This window comes from Stegostoma tigrinum, chromosome 12 (assembly GCF_030684315.1).
Source record: "Stegostoma tigrinum isolate sSteTig4 chromosome 12, sSteTig4.hap1, whole genome shotgun sequence".
NCBI lineage: Eukaryota > Metazoa > Chordata > Chondrichthyes > Orectolobiformes > Stegostomatidae > Stegostoma > Stegostoma tigrinum.
Window position 1 is genome coordinate 57,772,046 of NC_081365.1, and position 20,006 is coordinate 57,792,051.

General features: G+C 40.8%; 1 protein-coding gene across 11 annotated transcripts in view; it reads right to left on the reverse strand.

The window, feature by feature from the left end:
- The window catches only part of dmd (dystrophin), a 1,835,475-nt gene that overhangs the window by 992,631 nt on the left and 822,838 nt on the right, over window positions 1–20,006 (reverse strand). For all 11 annotated transcript variants that reach the window (XM_059650343.1, XM_048540566.2, XM_048540567.2 and 8 more), the window contains 3 exons: window positions 11,895–12,008; window positions 4,669–4,824; window positions 331–501 (listed from right to left, as the gene is read on the reverse strand). In XM_059650343.1, coding sequence (XP_059506326.1) covers window positions 331–501; window positions 4,669–4,824; window positions 11,895–12,008 — 441 coding nt within the window. The remainder of the gene's footprint in view (window positions 1–330; window positions 502–4,668; window positions 4,825–11,894; window positions 12,009–20,006) is intronic.

The following is a 20,006-nucleotide window of genomic DNA, read 5'->3' on the forward strand; positions in this document are numbered from 1 at the left end:
CCTGATCATTCCATTGTAAGCAGGATTAATTCAACCATTTATTAAGTTTTTGTTCTATTTATGTCCGTCACATTTTCTCCAAACACAGAAGTCATCTGATCATTCACCCATAGGGTACAGCTGTGTCTGACAGCATTCAAGCGTGACCTCAAGAATGCATGAGAAGATCAAAGTTTGCACAGGATTTTGCACGCTGGGCATCAGAAACTGGGGAAAAAAAATCTGGTGATGGTAAATGCTAATGATTGACATGAATGCATTAACATGCAACTTGGTAAAATAGAACAAAATAAGGGAAAGGAGCAAATAAAATTGCACAGTGAAATTTACCGTGAGTTCTTCCACAGCCTTTTTCAGCTCCTCGGGAGTTTTATATTCAAAATCTCTTTCCAAGTATTCCTCTTCGGCTTGTGCTATCCATTCTTGCATCTCGGACAGGTCTTTCCTGAGACTCATTGTCTTGTCCAATGCACTTTTCAATGCAGCCTTTTTGGCGTAGGCCTATTTGGTGCAGTTCAAATAAAAGGCAGTTTCAACATTTTGTGTTGAAAACATTTTACATGGCGTTATATGTCAAGAAGCAAATCTATAATTTAAAAAAAAGACAGCATGCTACTTTCTCACCCTGCCAAGAATGCTTAGCAAGTTAAAGAAGGCGACCACACGGGGGTCTCAGCTACAGCTCTCTGCAAATTCTTAGCCAGTGCTCACTGACTTACTGGTGCAAATAGGCTGTTGAATGGTGATAAGTAATCCTCAAAAGTTTAAAATAAACATTCTAAAGAAATCAGTATAACCAGAGGAGCTTCACCTCAGCCTTGAGCTCGGGTTTACTCCATTTGCTGAAGGACAGAAGTACCTTGATGTCAAGACAGCACCTACATAAATCTGTTCGGGATTAATTCATTTAATGTGCCTCTTGGCCTCAGAATCATTGAGAACTTTTCTCCATGTGTTTGGTCATCTAGAAACTTGCATTTGAAGGCTTTTTTCCCTCCTTGCAGATACATTTTGTATTGAAGTGAGTATTAGTTATTTTCCCTAATTCCTTGCCGCTGTCAACAATAAGCCAATAAGAGATAACAATCTCGGAGATTATTTGAAAAAAATCCCTTGCTGCATTATGTTAATTGCTGCAGTATTAACGGTGCCTCCTTACGGCATAATAACATTTGAAAGATAATGGAAAGCTTTGTGTTTACATGACTGGAGGTTTCAGTTAATGGAATAACTTACATGATCAGCAAGTAAGAAGAAAGAAGGCTGATTCTCAAGCTTTATCCACAATGTCAGTGACAGTAACCTGCAGGTATTTCATTCCCAACAAGATTGAGATGTTTCACATAATCGGGTAGGAGCGAAAAAAAATTACTATTACGCTAAGTAACAAACTCAGCCATCTTCCGAGCTTGTCACTGCACAATAAATATTAAGTTTTTCAGTGGGTCTCCCTTTCAAGCATTGTTACATCGATGGTACGAATAAGTTCCTCAGATCGTGCAAACCCTTTTTTCGCCTTTATGGGCTAATTTCTTAACGTTGATGACACCAGCAGACTTCCAGTCCTCAGCACAGCCTGGGGTAAAAGATGAGGAGGATTTTCTTCAGTCAGAAGGTGGTGAATCTGTGGAACTCATTGCCCCAAAAGGCTGTGGAGGCCACATCACTGAATGTACTTAGGACAGAGAAGACAGGCTCTCAGTGTGTAAGGGTACCAAGGGTTATGGGGAGAAGGCAGGAGAATGCAGTTGAGAAACTTACCAGCTATGACTGAATGCTGAGCACACCTGACGGGCCAAATGGCCTAATGTATTCCTATATCTTATGGGACAAGTAATAAGAAAGTATACACAGGAAGACATATTCATTGACAGTGAAAGGGGGAGAACATCATTCATGACAGAAAGAAATTTTCTTGGATGCAGAAATTGCTGTTGACATTAGTTAATAATGCACGTTCATATAACATTCCACTATGTCCTATTTTAAAACATGCAGTCACATTTCTAACAAATGCCTGACTGACCGATTCCCAAAAAGAATAAGTAAACAAAGGCTCAATCTGATTTATTTTGGCTAAGTTGCCTCATTTGCGACCTACTCCATCCCTTTGGCATTTCTCACGTCCAATCTCCAATCCCTCTAACTATGCACACTTCCGGAACAACTTGCCACCCACCAGATGTCTGTTGAATGCCCAGCATCCTCCGTGACTGTGCCATTTTTAAAAGCCCATGAGGCACCTGTGTGAGCACTGGCATTCCAAAACTGTCCCACTTCTGGACAATCAGAATGTGAACATGTCAAAGATGACAATGCAATGTTCCAGGAGAAACCTGGAGATCCTGGTGGATGGGATGGTTAAGAGGAGGGGTACCTCTTCCCACAGACTGCACCTCTAGCCTGGTCTGAGCTAGCTATCCAGGTCAGTGCCGTTGTCAGGATGTGGAGAAACAGACAGGAGTGTCGAATGAAGGTCACTGACATTTTCCGCTGTACCAGGGTCAAAACATCACACGCTTTTCTCTATCACCTCACACTCACTGTAACCCTGCTACTGCACTCACCTCCCACTAAAAGACATGCCTCAACATCTTCCCTCACTCCCTTTTCCCCTCCATGCCTAACCTCCATCCTCTGGTCCATCTTTTTCCCCACATGCACCAGCACTGACAGCTATGCCACCCACTGTTAGTTCACTCAGTACAGGAGGAGACAGCAGGGACAGTATCTATGGGTGAAGGGGTGGTCCAACATCGGCATCCTTACCCCTACCAAGAAAGAATCTTGGACCACGCAAGAGAGGATTGAGATTGCTCCTGTGGTGATGCAAAAACATCCAGCCTCCGTGAAACAAGGCAGGACCACACTATGTGCTCACTAACCCGACTGTCACTCTCAATCATTGTACATCACTTCTAACCATTGGCTATGATGCCTTCACCCTCATTCTGCTGGCCTGGTCATGATATCTGTGGAGAAAAGGCCAACTGCACGAGAAGCATCATCTTTGGCCTGAAGACTGTTTGGAAACCTCAGCGGAAGCAGCAGCAAAGCTGCCTCCTGCATCCCCTCACCAGGCCAGATACTGGAGCCACAGTGGGAACTGTAAACAAAGAGAGAGTGGGGGCATAATCTGGCAAGCACCTCACAGTTACAGCTCCACCGCTGGGCAAGGAAGAAACAGCCCAGGCAGTCAGCATACAGAGAATTACATTTTTTTTGGAATCTTTTCTCTTGTCCCAGAAATTGCCGTTTTCTTCTTGGTTAACCTTGCATTATTTCAACTTCAAAGATCACGGTAACAAACTTTTCTCAACCTCTCCCATCGTCTAAGGCATGGTGACCCTTAGGTTAAACAATCACCAGCCATCTCTTTCTTTCTCTCTCTGTCTTTAATGAGAGACCAGCCCTGTCATCTGCTCAGATGCAGTGACTTCACCTTTGGCTTTAGAGATAGAGATAGAAATAGAGGGGTAAATTTTCCCCTGGACTGTAAACTGGTGAATCTAATACAAAACCTGGAGAGTTTTAAACTTTACTTGCACTTTAATTTTCATGAATTGTGGTAAGTCAGAAATCCATTCCATGAATTCCATCTGAGGGTTATTTCTCCATGAGGATGATTCAATTCTGCTACCTTTATCAAGCAACTGTAAAGAACACAGCCAAATCAGAAAAGCTGGAGCGGCCTATCACATCCTACTATCTTACATCAACAGCCAAAAAATGATAACTGTTCACAGGCTGTTGTTAGACAGTGATGTTTGTGTCAAGAATTCAATATTATTCCATTCTCTCCGAGAGATTATTTTGAATCAAAATAGGTCAACTTTACAGAGTTTGATGTGAACACTGACATACAAAGTGGCTGAAATTCTCCTTGTTAATAACGTCAACAAAAAGGTTATTTCATTTTATTCTTGCACTGACTTCTTCCATACAATTGGCACCAAAACGAAGGTCATACAAAAGAAAGGTTTGAAACAGGACAAAGAAAACGTGGGAATGAATTTGCCGTCAAACAATAAGTCCAAAGTTGGTGTGACTTCATCAAACTCAACTGACCTAGCATCAAATAAATCCTATCCTACCTCCGCAAGTATTGTACGCAATATCAGCATATAATCAAACTAGGCATTTCATGGTTCAGGGCATTGGGCAAAAATATATTTTCAACATGCAAGTTTGTGCACGTTTGTTGTGATAAGTAGCTTCTAACATCCTTGAATAAACACAAATGCCAGATCTATTCATTGCTATCTGAAGAGCCCTCAATATTGTGTATCATCTTGAACATAACTTGGACCATCATGTTGTCTTAATCACTTGACAACAAAACAAATAGAAAATTCACTCAGTACTTCATTCTTTGGCGAAGAGAGACCTTGGTCACCTATGCATACAAAATCTGTAAGTGTTGACAGACATGCAACATATGGTTTATGTATATTACAATGTTCCTGGCTATACTTCCATTGAAATTAAGGCAGCCAACAGGAGCAGCTCTGATGAAATTCACCTGTATAGTCAGATGGAGACTCGGGAACTTTAACAGATATAAAAACAGAAAATGTCCCATTCATTACTGATAGCATACATGTCTCCATGAAATTGCGAATATCCAAAGACACTGCTACTTTCATTCCCAGAAACCAGACTTCTCACCTGTTTACAGATGTTCTCCCAACATGCATTCAGTTCCGACAGTTCAGTCTGTAGCTTTCCCACGTAGGTGGGCTCAGCCTGGCTTTTTAAGGTTTCTCCCACATCATTGATACCATTTAAGCTCGGCTGGATAGTTTGGATATCATTCACTAAAGCCTGAAAAAGAAAAATAAATGCTTTTATCAAGAGTACCAAAACATGCTTCTAACTACACAGATGAAACTTGGAGCAAAACAGAATGATGAAGTTAAACCTACAGCTAAACTGAGAATTAATCTCTCTGATACCAATAAGCGGGTGACAGAGCTTGAAACAAAGTTATTGAATCATAACATACTTCAAAGTAAATTGAACGACTAGAGTTGTCTCTTCGATGAGCATCAATAACAGAATGTGAATGAGAGTTTGGAGGCACAATTTACATTTTGTTAATGAAAAGTCTCCAGTTTGGTGCATCAATATTGTCGAGCCCATAACATTAGTTAGCTTTTCATATTTTCCATCTTACAGGTATAAATGCAGATAGAATATTTGATGCTTGATCACCTTAGAATTAAAACATTAGTAATGAATAGAGAGAATAATACATGATTTGTCGCTGAACTAAAAACCACTAATTCAATGCAGTAATTCAAACAGAGAGAAAAGGACAAGTTGCTCATGAATGTCAGCTGAACATGGATATTTTAGTTACTATGTTTAACTCATTGGGGAGCTGTCACTCTTCAAATCAATACATACTCAAGACTTTAGAAAGCACCTTGCTCAAATCCCTAATATAGTTTCTATCTGTTCCTGTCTGATTTCTAATGACTGCACTCACCAAACTTGCATCATTGAAGCTTCCTGGGAAATGAGCTCTGTCAAATATTCTTTGCTTCGTTTGGCGTAGATAGCTTTATTGCCAGAACTTGTCAGCCAGCAGGCTGCAACCCCGAGCAACTTCTTGAGTCAGCTAATTAAGATTTTCTACACACCAAGGAATGCTTCATGGGACAGCTTTTTTCCTTCCACCATCCCCCACCTCCCACTAAGCGATGAGGAAGAGAAGGTCTAATATTAAGCTACAGGGAGGGATTGGGTATGCACCCACTTTATAATTGCATGGTCCACGTTATTAAATTGAATCATATTTGTTTAAAACATGGAGTAGGTTATTTGGCCCATTGATACTGCTATTCCATCCAATTGGAGCGTCTAAATTAATCCCATAAATGAACACTTTTATAATTCTATCGTCATATTTTGTAATTCCCTCAGTGCTCAAAACTCAAGCAATCTCAGGTAGGAACAAACTCAATGACTGAGTATCCACAACCATCTGCAGTAAGGGATTTCAAAGATTCACAACCCTCTGGGTAAAGTAGTTTCATCTCATGTGTGTCACAAATAGTCTCAAGCTAAGAAGTAGGCTATGTCCCCAAGATCCAAACTTCCCAGCAAGGGCTAAGAGTCTCTCAACATCTATAATATCAACCCCTTTCCAAAATGTTATAGCTTTCAGTGAGATCTTTGCCTGTTCTCCAAACTTCAAGGAATACAAAATCAATTCTCCTCACATAATCCTCACAGGAGAGTCTTCTCATTCAGAAATCAATCCACTATACCTTTGGTGGATTGTTCTGAATCAAACTGTATCCTTCTCTAAGGACAGACACCAAACAATATACAATGCTCTGGGTACGGCTTCAACAAAGCAATTCCAACAACTTTTCCTTACTTTTGTACCCCCATCACTTCTCAGGTTATCAGACCATTTGCCTTTCTAATTCATTGCTGTCCTTGTGATTTGCATATAAAGGTCCTCCATAGCCTTCTGAATTTTACCATTAACCAAAATCTTTTCTTTAAAAAAAATGCTTTTCTTCCCAAGTGGTTTATTCTGCAATTCCTTACATTACACTCATCTACCATTTACTTGCCAAATCATTTACATTGTCCATATCCCTTTGAAGCCTCTCAGAATCCTCCTAATAGCTTACTTTATGACCAAAATGGGCATCATCAGCGAATGTTGATAAATTGGTATGGTTTGTAAAATTGTAACCCAGCCAGTGATCCTTCTGGCATTCCTATAATGTCACCTTTATTCTTACTTCTCTCTTTCCTGTCCATAAATCAATCCCTGCATCATGCTAATATATCACCCCTCAATTTCTTAAATGTAGATTGCACGAGAACCTCTCCGGCGCACTTTATCAAATATCTTCCAAAAAGGTGTAGTCTTCATTTCCTCTATGATTATTGATAAGCCATAAAAAAAAACTCGATTCAATTTTGCATTGTTACTTTTACAGCATCACGCAGATGTACAACTAACACTGTTTGCATTTTATATTTTATGCCTCATTAAATTATTCTTCATCCAGGAATACTGCCCTCTTTATTTTTGTAAGTCCAAAATCTGTAACTTATAGTGATGGAACAGCTGAACAGTAGTGCTCCCAAATCCAATTTCACCTCTGGTTCTTAAGGTTCATCACTGTGATTTTTTTTTCCGTCACTATAGGGTCTATCCAGTGACTAACAATTGTAGCAAACTACCAGCTGTATCATCTACAGAATCTTGCTATGTATTTTTCTTTGAAACAAAAACACATTAAGATACAGACCAGAGACTTCAACCAAGGTAGCAAACATCTATCCATATCTGAAAAGCAAGACCAAGCCCAAAAATTAACTATGCAACAAAATAAATTTGCCTAAACTAAGACTATTTGCTGTGACTCAATTAGCAAATGTAAGATTAGACTCCGATTGAAAGTTGGGAATTTCTGTCAAGGAATAAACAAAGCTGTCATTGTAACACCGCAACTTCAACCTCTTTTCATCCTTGCTTTGGCTTTTTGTTCACTCCAGGCAAGGCTTTCTTCTCTCACAATTCGTATTCAGTTCAGGGACCCACTTTTGATGGAAATCGTGTGTTGTTTCAAACTCCTTGCTTTTAACCAGTTCGAGGTCAGATTCAGCATTTTTATTCAATCCTTGGTACAGTAGTTGCCAAACTCAATGATATTTCAAACACAAACAGGCAAAAAATTTCAGTATATGAACCCTTATGAGGCATGATGTTCACCTTCTAATACTGCACAGTACCACAGTGATGAGCAACTCACCACAATGAGTTCATACCACAAAAAACTGCTATTACTGCCCTGCTATATTCAGTATCCTGAGGTCTAAAGTGTCAACTTTTTAGTTATACAACAGAAATACAGATTATTTGTTAGTTTGAAATTGAACTTCTCCACTCTCATGAAACAATTAAAAATTAATAACCTTAACTTACAGCATCTGGTTTGGAGGCTGATGAGGGACTGGAATCCATCTAAATGAAAGTTGGATATAACAGAAAAACTTTCCACAACACATTCATTTTTTTCCTCAGTTCTGAAGGACAACTAGAACCAAAAACTTCACTCTTCTTTCTTTCCATAGGTGCTGCCAGACCTGCTCAGTTTTTGCAGCAATTTCTGATCTTGTTTCTGATTTCTGATGTCTGCAGCTCCTTGGTTTTTCATTCTTTTTCTTCATATCTTCCTACCTCTTTATGTAAAGACGTGTCTAAAATGATTAAGCATTTGAATTGCATTCCATTCGCAAAAAAAAAACAGAAGTTAAAACTTGGGCTTCAAAAAAAAATTTGCAGGGTGTGGGTACCATTGACTCAGCCAATATTTATTACTTATCCCTTAACACGCTGGATAAGGCAGAGTTGAGACACTTGCCACCCTCTCGAACTGCAGTAGTGCACGTGGCATTGATACACCCACCGTGCTGTGAGAGAGGCACTTCCAGGTCTTTTACTGAGTGACAGTGAAGTTCCATGTTAGGATGATGTGCAAATGAAGGGCAACTTGCAGGTGATGATGTTCCAATATATCTACTACTTTCATCCTTCAAAGGGAGGACAGTTCCATTGTTTGGAGAAAGCAATCAAAGGAACATTGATGAGAAACTGCAGCGCTTCCCGTAGGTAGCGTACATCTATGACTGCTTATTGGATTTGGACAGAATGAATGTTTAATGTGATGGATGGGGCGCTAATTTCAGTAGGCACTTTATCCTGGATGGTGTCAAGCTCTTCCAATGTTTTGGAGATGCACCAATCTGTGCAAGTACACCCCCAGCCCTGTGTATGGTACAATGTTGGATAAGCTAAGGGGAATCAAGAGACAAGTTATCCCCTGCAGAAATTCTAGCTTCCAATCGACATTTGTAGCTATAGTATTTATATGGTTAGTCCAGTTCAGTTTCTGGTCAAGAGTAACCCCAACGATCTTGGTAGTAGGAAATTATACAATGGCAATGTAAATTGAATGTCATCTAGATGCTGGATAGATTCTCTTTTTTTTGCAGATGGCCACTACCTAGCACTTCCATGACATGAACGGTACTTATCAAACCAACATTGATGCTGTCCAGGTTTTGCTGCTTGTGGGCACAGGCTACTTTGATATCAGAGGGCTACAAATGGCATTGAACATTGTAAAATCATAAGCAAACATTCTCACTCTGGACTTTATAATGGAGAAAATATCACAAATGAAGAGCTGAAAAATGGTTGGGCCTACAGCACAACACTGAGGAATACCTGCAGAGATATCCACGGGCAAAAAAATGACTGATGCCCAGCAACCACAACAATCTGTGTGCTTGGCATAATTCCCAGCAGTCAAGCATTTTCCCTGTTTCCCACTGATCCAGTCTTGCTTGAGCTTCTTGATACCGTCCAGATTCAAATGCCTTCTTGCTATCAAGGGCAATCAATTTTACCTCATCATATGATTTCTGCTTTGTCCACGCTTCATCCAAGAATTTAGGTGGTCAGAAGTGGAGTGGCAGAACCCAAACCGAAATCAGTTTGAAGCTAAGTGCTGAGTTAGCATTGTTCGATAGCACTGTTCATGACTCTCATCAATTTGCTGATCATCAAGAGTAGACTTTTTGGTCAGTAAATAGCTGGGTTCAATTTTTCCTACTTTTTACATGTAAGATATATGTGAGAAAATTCTCAGATTGCTGGGTAGATGCTGTATCGTAACTGGACTGGAAAAGCTTGGCTAGAGGCACAGCACATTTTACAGTAAAAATCCTGTGTTATTTTTGAAATGCGGTCCACGCCCAAAGCTTTTGAAGAATCAAGTCCACGTGCTGTTACTTCATTTCGCATGCTGCAAATCAAACTGGGTGAAGCCTGACACTGTTGATGATGGGAGAAGACAGAGATGGATCATCCCATTGGCACTTCTGGATCAAAGTGGTTGCAAATGCTTTAGCTCTTTTTTTGCACCAAAGTGCTGGGTTTCCACATCATTGAGGATGGAGATATTTGTGTCCCCTTGACTTCCTCTGTGATGTTTAATTGTCCACCAACATACATGATTACTACATAACTTTGACACTTTCCATTAGTTCTAAGATGTCTTAGACTAACATTGTTTTTGTTTGTGAAGCAAATAACACTGGTAATGTTGACCAAGCAGATGCCCCATTTTTAAACTTAGGCTGGTGCTGCTGCTGGACTGTATGCCTGCCTCCATTCTTTACTGAACCATGCTCAGACCTCCAGTGGCATCGGTAAAGTTGGGGACATATTGGGCTACAATGTCACAGATTGTGGTTATGTCGTATTCTTGTTGTGGTGGACTAGTTCTTGATGAATGCGCAATTTTGTTTTGTTAGACTTGTTTGAAAATGCTGTTAAGCACAATGGTAGCGCTGCATATCATCCTCAACGTGAGGATAGAATTTTATTCTCATGATGTTTATGCAATTGTCACTCCTACTCCCATAGTCAGATGCATATGGAATAGGTAGATTGGTGAAGATGAGGAGAAGCCGGTTTATTTTTCTTGTTGGTTCTCTCACTACCCGCTACTGACCAAGTCCAGCAGCTTTATCCTTTAGCATTTGGTCAGCTCAGCCAATGGTGGTGTTACCGAGTCACATATGATGCTGTAGACTAAAGTCTCCCATCTAGAGTATATTCTGTTCTATAGCCACTCTTGGTATGTGTTCTTTTTGAGATTTAGCATGAAGGATAATAGATTCATTAGCTGAGGAGGGGCAAAGAGCAGAGATCACTGATGATCAATGGGACGTTTCCTTTTTCATGTTCGAATTGACGTCAAAGACTTCATGATGTCCAGAGTCAATATTAAGGGCAGCCGGAGAAAACTCCTTGTGATTCTACACCACAGTATTGCCATTTTGGAGCCTATCCTGCTGCTGGAACAGAAGATACCTAGGGACAGTATTTGTGGTGCCTGAGACATCAGTGGGTATGACTTGTCTACAGACAGCTATGACAATGTTAGTGTAAGCTTTCTCATGTTAGTATTGAGAAAATTGCAGGGTCAGCAGGGCACAGGTAGCCATAGTTATTTCCGTTGTCTAATTTGATGTCAGATGGTCATCCTGGTTTCAATACCTGACATAACAGTTGATGAAAACTGAGTGATTTGCATGTGAGAGGTCATCAGGCCTGAACACACATATAAGCTAGAACGGGTAAGCTTTATTTATTAATTAATGGAAGATTTATTAATTGATGATAATGGTACAATGCCGTGGTGGGGTTTGAACCAGTGATATCAGAACATTAGCCTTTGAAGTATTAATCCAGTAACATTATCACTACATCGTATCGCCCTCTATATCTTCATGCTTTGCCAACCATAACAGATTTACCTCCTGCAACAGTATTGCATGCCAGTTTCAATACAGATGTCAGCTGTAACTGGCATGCTAATGCAAAGAGTTAGATAGCAGCTGATTAAACATTGGAAAATGGGATTAGGCTAAGGAACTCATTTTTCAGTTAGTGCTGATGTAATGGACAAACTGGCCTCTTTCTGTGCTTTAACTGACATTATGAAATGTAAGAAAATAGTCAAATATGAATATTCTAGGGATCTTGAAATTTGTTTTGGATATTCTTGTATGAGCTACACAGTCAGAGTTCCTTGATTCAATTTTGGTCTGACATTTCCTTGCTGTATCTATCATTTTAACACATATAAAACTTTCAGCAAAGGTTTCTCATTTCAGTGAAGAATGCAAATTCATTAAATTCTCTTACTTGTAACTTTCAGTAAGTTCTCAACTAATAAACATGATACCAGATCTGTATCTGTAATTACTGTTCAAATATGGAGCTGCCATTTCTGAGGTTGTCATACCTCCTATAACAGCAGAATTAGTCTTTCAGGTAATTTACTTACGGTACATTGCTCCAACTGTTTCTCAAGTGCATCTGAATCACCAAGAGCAGGCCATTCTTCATTCAGGAAAACATCCACTTCTGTCATCCATTTCTTTAAAGTTTTTGTGTCATTCTGTAAAACAGAATACAGTATAAAGTTGCACATTTGGACAGATCTATTACCATTATGATAAAATCCTTCAAGATTTCTCAAACGCTTTCAATCGATCTCTTTTCCAACTCATTCAATATCAGTGATACTTTTCATAGCCTGTGCTATGCTGTTGAATTGCAAGAGTTGCAATGCTTGTAATATTTCAAGGAACACATTAAAGTAAATGAAACGTAACAAATTTAGTTTTCTTGGCAGAAAAAAACATCAGACAAGTCTTATTGCAAAAATTCATCTTTTTCAAAATTCATTCATGGGTCAGTTACTGACACAGCCAACATTTAATGTTCATCTCTAATGAAAGTGGGAGTGATATATCTTCCTGAACTACTGCTATCCATGAATTTAGGCTACACCTTCGGTGCTGTTAGATAGGACATTACAGGACTTTGACACTGCAACAACGAAATAACAGCAAAATCATCATTCCAATGGATGGTGTGTAACTTGAGTGTGATTTTCAGGCATTGTTCCCATGACTTTGCATTCCTGGTTCTTCTATAAAGCAGAGGTTGCAGGTTTAGAAAATATTGCTGAAAAAGCCTTGACACATTTCTGCAGTGTATCATGCATTTGGATACACTGGCATCACAATGCAGCACTGGAGGAAGAAGTAAATGATGATGGCTAACCACCAATTTTTTATTCCTGGATGGCGATGCATGTAACCAATGTTGAATCTTTACTCCAGGCGAGTGAAATCTATTCCAATCAACTTTTCTTGTCAATGGTTGGAAGACTCTAAATAATTGCTATGTGAGTCACTCAATCTCTGACCTGTAATTGTAGCCACAGCACTCATCCAGTTAAATTTCTGTCAAAAGTAACCCTTGGGATGTTGATGGTGGGAATACAATGATGGTAATACTGTTTCACGCAGAGGGGTGGTCGTTTGAGATTCCTTTGTTGGAGATGGCCATGAACTGGCACTTCTGCATTGTTCAATGCCATATACCACCACCAACGCAAGTCTGAATGCTGTCCAAGTTTTGTTGCATATCGGTATGAATTGTGAACAGTATGTGAACAACTGTGAACAGTGCTGTTGGTTGTCTCACAGTGTATCTTTTAAGGGACATACTCATGACATCATGACTGCATCACAGCATGTGACCAGAAGGTACAAAGATCGTATATGGCACGTTACCTGGGAATACTTAAAGCACGCCCCACTTTTGCAACATTATTTTTTAAAGTTAGTTCAGTCACCTAAATGTCAGTGTATTTTTACATTGCAGCGACCTGTACTAAAACGTCTCTTACATTCTTCAAAGTCACAACTACCATCAGGAATATCCTGTTCGAGGTAAACTCACGTCAAACGGAATCGCACATTGTTTGGATTGATTAACAAAGTCCCAACCTTTGTCCTTATAATGTGGGAAAGGTCATTGGTGAAACAACTGAAAACGTTTGGGCTGGAAATACTGCCCTGAGGAACTCTGATGGTCGAGCTCTGCGACCGAGATGACTGACCAGCAGTGAACATTGTTCTTCATCCCTTCTCCCAAATTTCAGAAGCTGTAAAATGGCTAATCAAAAGAATACATAATGCAGGACTGGAACCTGCATGCTTTTCTTTTACCTGTCATCTCAGCGAAAAGGTTGGTGAGCTATAGGCACAGAGATGAAGTTGTGGTGTGAACAGAAACCCAGATCAATAAAAGGCTGAAATGGGCAAATATTCCTTGAGATATTGAAGGTAGGCAAGGGAGAAAAAAATAGAGGGGCTGACAGTATTGATTAGGGAGAATATTAGGACAAAGCAGGTGACATTTTGGAGGAGTTAAAAAAATATAATTTATTCAGTTCAAGTTAAATATTTGAGGTGACTTTCACCACTGAATGTACTCTCTCTTTCACCAAATGATGGGAAAGATATATGGGGCATAGTTACAGTGAAGTTACAAACTTTAGATACTGTTAATGGAAGACTTTGATGATTGCAGAAAAACGTGGAGTTGTAACATTGTAAATGGCAAAGACAGGCAAAAGTTTCTCAAGTACATTTCAGAGAATTTTAGTGATCAGATGTTTCTCGCCTAAACAGTAAAGAAGCACTGCTGAAGTTGGTGCTTGGAAATGAAATCGATCAAGTCAATCACTACATTCTCCTAATCTATTTGCCCCTTCCTGCTTTCAGTGCTTTCGACACACTCTCTGGAAACACCTCACCACACCTCCTGCTCGTCTATCATCAATAACTGCTCTTCCATCTACTGTCATCAAACTCAATCTCTCCCTTTGACTTATCACAGTAAAATCTGGCCAAACTAATTCTCCAGCATCCTGATTAACCTACTTGTAACTCCCAGACAGATTGTACTTGACCTGCAGGAATGGCTGTGGCCCAATTATCAGATGGTGTGGATACAGATCCTGAGAAACCAGTTAGGCATGGGCAGGTGGCGACATAGGGGTAATATCAATGGACTGTTAATCCAGAAACCCAGGCTAATGTTATGGCGATGTAAATTTGAACCCCACAATGGCAGCTGATGGAACATTAATTCATAATTTAAAAATGAGAAAGCTGATCTAATGCTCGTCATGTAACCACTGTGTGCTTTTAAAGCAAAATCAACAGTCTAGTTCACTAATGCTCTTTAGGGAAGGAAATCTGCTGTCCTTGATGGGTCTGCCCGACTTGTGACTGATGACCAACAGCATAGTGGCATTCGCCGGGTGTGACCCTAGAGTCTCAGTTCATGGTCAGTCCACTAATTTCAGATCCCTTTGACTTTCAACCGTTGCATGTGCTTCATACAAATGACATTGTCCTTGCCGTAAGCATAGAAATTACGGCAGGGAACCTCATTTGCACTTCAATATGATCATGGATAATACTCTGACTTAATGTCAGATTCCTGTTTTGTCCCCACAGCCTTCAATACTTCTGAAATCTAAAAAAAATAGCAGCACAGTGGCTCAGCAGTTAGCACAGCTGCCTCATCGCGCCAGGGACCCAGGTTTGATTCCAGCCTCGTGCGACTGTCTGTGTGGGGTTTGCACATTCTCCTCGTGTCTGTGTGGGTTTCCTCCAGGTGCTTCTGGTTACCTCCCACAGTCCAAAGATGTGCAGGTTAGGTGGATTGGGCATGTAGTGTCCAGGGAGATGTAGATTAAGTGGGTTATAGGGGTATGGGTCTGGGTGGGTGCTCTGAGGTTCGGTGTGGACTGGTTGGGCCGAAGTGCCTGTTTCCACACTGTAGGTATTCTATAAATGTATTCAGTGGCTCAGAGTCCACAGCCTTCTGTAGTTGAGAATTCCACAGCTTCACTTCCTTTTGGGTGTATAAATGTTTCTTTAGCTCAGTCCTGACATGGTCTACCTTGTATCCTGAGGGTGTGCTCCCTGTTTCTGGTGAATGCAGTCGGTCTGAGGTAGACATGGCTTGGCGTTGTACAGCAACATCTTAATTGTTCAGTGTCCACCACCGGAACTAGCTGCTTTTCTTGTTGCTGAAAACAATGCAAGCTGCACAGGCAGTCTGCAACTGAGCAGGCAAGAGCATTTGTGTAAAGAAAGGAATATGAAGTTGGCAGCCCTTAAATCAGTGCTGAAATCAGTGAGGGAACACTTTGAAAACAGTGTGATGCATGCAGAAACAAATAGATCAGGTAATGACAATAAGGAGAGGCTGGTGGCTTCATGACATTGACATGCATGCACAAAAGGGTCAAAAAGGATGGTAGCCACGGACCATGCAGGGACATTGTTGTGATGAAGCAGTTGGACATGACTGGAACAAACACATGGTGAGCGGCAGCCCACAGATAGCTGATTTAAATCAGGAAATTGGATCAGGCCAAGTAGCATTAGAAGAGCAGGAAAGCTTGACGTTTCAGGTCAGGACCCTTCCTCTCTGAAACGTCAAGCTTTTCTGCTCCTCTGATGCTGCTTGACCTGCTGTGATCATCCAGCTTCAGGGATGTTATCTCAGATTCTCCAGCAGTGGTAGTTCCTACTATCTCTATGAATCTGGATCATTTGGTTTATTGGCAAAGGAGAGAACAATTAGAAGTGATTAACATATAAGGTGAGGAATTTATGAGTTGTAAATTCATGTAAATAAGGTAGTCACCATCCAATGGTGAAATTCTGTAGTTGCCCTTAAAGCAATTGGAAAATATCTTTCTTGACATCGAGCTTCTGAATTTTACAAAATTCTCTTTATTTCCTCCAATTTCTTGCTAGTGCTCACGCCATATGAGGGAGGGAAACCCTAGCCAACTAATTTGAGACATTAATAGTATCAGAAAGGCAGTTGACAAATTACCAAGAAGAGATTATTGAGGGAAGCAAATGTGGAAATTGAGAGGCAGTCACCATAATCTTCCAAGAGGGCTTAGGAATTGCAAAAGTTAAACTTTTTAACCTTGATCACAAAGGTTGTGAGGATAAAAGCACAAAGTACAAAATAGTCAGTTTAATCTCAGTGGTGGGAAAGATTTTAGAAATGATTACCAGAACCAAATTAAGTCACTTGGGCAAGTATAGATGAATTAACAAAAATTCAAATCAGATTTATCAGTATTTGTGTTGAATGAATTTAAACACGTTTTTTTTTCCAAGACATAATAAAGAGGGTTGATTTAGTGTACATAGACATCCAAACAGTATCTGAGAAACTTCCACATAACAGACTAAACAGCAAAATTCAAGCCTATAGAGTAAATGGGACAATGGCAGCATACATACAAAGTCTATTGTGACAGAAAACAACAAAAATCAACTGTGAACAATTGACTTGAGGCTCCCAGAGATTGGCATCATGAGTTTTGCTTTTCCTTATACTAATGACCTAAACTTGGATGTGACGGTTTCAATGTCAAAATTTGTAAATGACAGAAAATTTGTCAGCATTGTGAACTGTAAGGACAGCAGTGATAGGCTTCAAAAGAAGAGAGACAGAGACTGTTTGATGGAATGGGCAGGTGAAATTTTATGCAGAGAAATGTGACAATTTTAGACATTTCTAAAGAGAGCACAGGAATGAAGACACCTGGAGCTATATGGTGTACAAGTTGTTAAAGGTGACACAGTATCAAAGAAAGTAGGCAAAAAACATACATGATAAGGTTGGTGTACGAAAGCCCTAAGAGTTACAGTAATCAAGTCAACAATTTATGGTGAAACATTTTCAAACACTGGCTCAGCCACACCCGCATGTTATGGCTTCTCTGGGGCAAAGAACAAAGAACAAAGAAAATTACAGCACAGGAACAGGCCCTTCAGCCCTCCAAGCCTGCGCCGATCAAGATCCTCTGTCTAACCTGTCATCTATTTTCTAACGGTCTGTGTCCATTTGCTCTCTTGCCCATCCATGTACCTGTCCAAATATATCTTAAAAGACGCTAACATGTCTGCATCTACCACCTCCACTGGCAACGCGTTCCAAGCACCCACCACGTTCTGTGTAAAGAACTTTCCACGCATATCTCCCTTAAACTTTCCTCCTCTCAATTTGAATTCATGACCACTAGTAATTGAGTCCCCCACTCTGGGAAAAAGCTTTTTGCTATCCACCCTGGCTATCACCCCTCATGATTTTGTAGACTTCAATCAGGTCCCCCCTCAATCTCTGTCTTTCCAATGAAAATAATCCTAATCTACTCAACCTCTCTTCATAGCTAGCACCCTCCATACCAGGCAACATCCTGGTAAACCTCTCTGCACCCCCTCCAAAGCATCCACATCCTTTTGGTAATGTGGCCACCAGAACTGCACACAGTACTCCAAATGTGGCCGAACTAAAGTCCTATACAACTGCAACATGACCTGCCAACTCTTGTACTCAATACCCTGTCCAATGAAGGAAAGCATGCCATATGCCTTCTTGACCACCCTATTGACCTGCGTTGTCACCTTCAGGGTACAATGGACCTGAACACCCAGATCTCTCTCTTCATCAATTTTCCCTAGGGCTTTTCCATTTACTGTATAGTTCACCCATCAATTTGATCTTCCAAAATGCATCACCTCGCATTTACCCAGATTGAACTCCATCTGCCATTTATCTGCCCAACCCTCCAGTCTATCTATATTCTGCTGTAATCTCTGACAGTCCCCTTCGCTATCAGCTACTCCACCAATCTTAGTGTCATCTCCAAACTTGCTGATCAGACCGCCTACACCTTCTTCCAGATCATTTACATATATCACAAACAACAGTGGTCCCAGCACAGATCCCTGTGGAACACCACTAGTCACAGGTCTCCAATTTGAGAAACTCCCTTCTACTACTACTCTCTGTCTCCTGTTGCCTAGCCAGTTTTTTATCCATCTACCTAGCACACCCTGGACCCCATGTGACTTCACTTGCTCCATCAGCCTGCCATGGGGAACCTTACCAAACGCCTTACTGAAGTCCATGTATATGACATCTACAGCCATTCCCTCATCAATCATCTTTGTCACGTCCTCAAATAATTCTATTAAGTTGGTAAGACATGACCTTCCCTGCACAAAACCATGTTGCCTATCACTGATAAGCCCATTTTCTTCCAAATGGGAATAGATCCTATCCCTCAGTATCTTCTCCAGTGGCTTCCCTACCACTGACGTCAGGCTCACCGGTTGATAATACCTGGGTTATCCTTGCTTCCCTTCTTAAACAAGGGGACAACATTAGCAAGTCTCCAGTCCTCCGGGACCTCACCCGTGTCTAAGGACACTGCAAAGATGTCTGTTAAGGCCCCAGCTATTTCCTCTCTCACTTCCCACAGTAACCTGGGATAGATCCCATCCAGACCTGGGGACTTGTCCACCTTAATGTCTTTTAGGATACCTAACACCTCCTCCTTCCTTATGTCAACTTGACCTAGAGTAAACAAACATCTATCCCTAACCTCAACATCTGTTCTATCCCTCTCCTTGGTGAATACTGAAGCAAAGTACTCGTTAAGAATGTCACCCATTTTCTCTGACTCAGCGCATAACTTTCCTTGTTTGTCCTTAAGTGGGCCAATCCTTTCTCCAGTTACCCTCTTGCTCTTTATATATGAATAAAAGGCTTTGGGATTTTCCTTAACCATGTTTGCCAGCAATATCTCATGTCCTCTCTTAGCCCTCTTAATGCCTCGTTCCAGATTCGCTGTACCTTCCCGATATTCTTGCAAATCTTCGACTGTCTTCAGTCGCCTAGACATCATGTATGCTTCCTTTTTCCTCTTGGCTAGTCTCACAATTTCACCTGTCATCCATGGTTCCCTAATCTTGCCATTTCTATTCCTCATTTTCACAGGAACATGTCTCTCCTGCACACTAATCGACCTCTCTTTAAAAGCCTCCCACATATCAAATGTGGATTTACCTTCAAACAGTTTCTCCCAATCTACATTCCTCAGATCCTGCCGAATCTTGGTATTGTCGGCCTTCCACCAGTTTAGTACTCTTCCTTTAGGGCCACTCCCATCCTTGTCCATGAGTAGTGTAAAACTTACAGAATTGTGGTCGCTATTTCCAAAGTAGCCCCCTACTGTAATATCAACCACTTAGCCGAGTTCATTCCCAATCACCAGGTTCAGTATGACCCCTTCCCGAGTTGGACTACATACATACTGCTCTAGAAAACCCTCCTGGGCACACCTTACAAATTCTGCTCCATCTTGACCCCTAACACTGAGTGAATCCCAGTCAATGTTGGGAAAATTTAAATCTCCCATCACCACCACCCTGTTTCTCCTACACCTTTCCATTAACTGTTTACATATTTGTACCTCTATCTCACACCTGTAGTACAGCCCCAACATTGTTACTGCACCCTTCCTATTGCTGAGTTCTACCCATATTGCCTCACTGCTCTAGTCCTCCATGGGGCCCTCCTTTGGTACGGCTGTGATATCGTCTTTGACCAGTATTACAACTCCACCACCCCTTTTACCTCCCTCTCTATCCCACCTGAAGCATCGATATCCTTTAGGATATGAAAGCATCAGAGTGTAGAAATGGCTTAT